Source organism: Phaethon lepturus, unplaced genomic scaffold (genome assembly GCF_000687285.1).
Source record: "Phaethon lepturus isolate BGI_N335 unplaced genomic scaffold, ASM68728v1 scaffold41032, whole genome shotgun sequence".
Lineage (NCBI taxonomy): Eukaryota > Metazoa > Chordata > Aves > Phaethontiformes > Phaethontidae > Phaethon > Phaethon lepturus.
In genome coordinates this window covers 1-1,253 of record NW_010524835.1, presented here as the reverse complement: position 1 = coordinate 1,253, position 1,253 = coordinate 1, and the positions used below count along the sequence as shown (strand labels likewise).

At 59.7% G+C, this 1,253-nt stretch overlaps 1 protein-coding gene across 1 annotated transcript; it reads right to left on the bottom strand.

The window, feature by feature from the left end:
- Nucleotides 1–431: 431 nt before the first annotated feature.
- LOC104617291 (classical arabinogalactan protein 4-like) lies at nucleotides 432–989 on the bottom strand. Its single transcript, XM_010282564.1, has one exon. It carries the CDS (start codon nucleotides 987–989, stop codon nucleotides 432–434), a length of 558 nt encoding a protein of 185 aa, XP_010280866.1.
- Between the last annotated feature and the right edge of the window lie 264 nt (nucleotides 990–1,253).

Below are 1,253 nucleotides of genomic sequence, written 5' to 3'. Positions count from 1 at the left end.
CAGTCGCCCTCCTCGGGGTGCATATGCAGCGGGGAAGGGGGTTTGGGGGAGCATGGGAGGGGGCGGCCCCCCCATGAGCCTGAGCAATGTAGGTCGTGGACCCTTGTCAATATTTCTAATACTGGGGAGGTTTTTGGGGGGGGGGAAGCCTGAGGGGGCAACCAGGGAAGGGAGAAGGGGGCGAACAGGCACTTGAGGGCAAAATTTGGCCATGTAAAATAAAAAAAAGCCGAGCAAGAGGCACCAAGCCCCACATCCCTTCTCTGTCCCCCCCCCAAAAACACCAGGGAGGGTGGAAACTGGAGCTGGGGCTGTTTTGGGGGGGCCTCCCCCTCACCGAAGGCTGCATCACCCTTGCGGTTGGGGTCCCTCCTGCTCGGCGCTGTGCAAATTGAAGGCAACTAGAGGCAAGTGCTGCTTTTTGGTCGCTGTCACACCGGTGTCGGCCTCAGCACCGGTATCAGCATTGCACCGGTGGTGGCATCGGCACCGGTATTGGCATCGGTTCTGGTGTCGATGTTGGCACTGCTGTGGTCATTGTCACCGGTATCGGCACCGGTACCACTGTTGGCATTGTCACCGGTATCAGCATCGGTACTGGTGTCGACGTTGGCACTGGTGGTGTCATTGTCACCAGCATCAGCACTGGTACCAGCGTTGGCATTGTCACCAGTATCGGCACTGTCACCGGTATTGGCATCAGTACTGGTGTCGACATTGGTACTGGTGGTGTCATTGTCACCCGGTATCAGCACCGGTACCAGTGTTGGCATTGTCACTGGTATCGGCATCAGTACTGGTATCGGCATTGGTACTGGTGTTGATGCTGGCACTGGTGTTGGCATTGTCACCGGTATCAGCATTGGTACTGGTGTCAACACTGGCACTGGTGGCGGCGTTGTGACCGGTATTGGCATTGGTACCGGTGTCAGCACTGTCACCGGTATTGGCATTGGTACTGGTGTCGACATTGGCACCGGTGTTGTCATCGTCGCCAGTATCGGCACCGGTACCGGTGCTGGCGCCGGTCTCACAGGCAGACGTTGATCTGCTTGGTGAGCTCCCGCTCGAGGTCGAGGATGAGCGCGTCGAAGTCCTTGAGGTTGAGGCAGGGGCCGAAGGGCGCCTCGGGCTCCTCACCGAGGGCGAAATTGGCCACAAAGAGGGTCCGTTGGTGTGGGGGCCGCCGCGCCGGCACCCCAGTCTCGCCGTCGCCGGCTGCTACCTCGTCGTAGTCGGCGTCGCCAGCTGCA

What these genes read in the sequence shown, in the direction of transcription:
- LOC104617291 (XM_010282564.1), bottom strand. Translation starts at nt 989, where the DNA reads ATGACAACACCGGTGCCAATGTCGACACCAGTACCAATGCCAATACCG.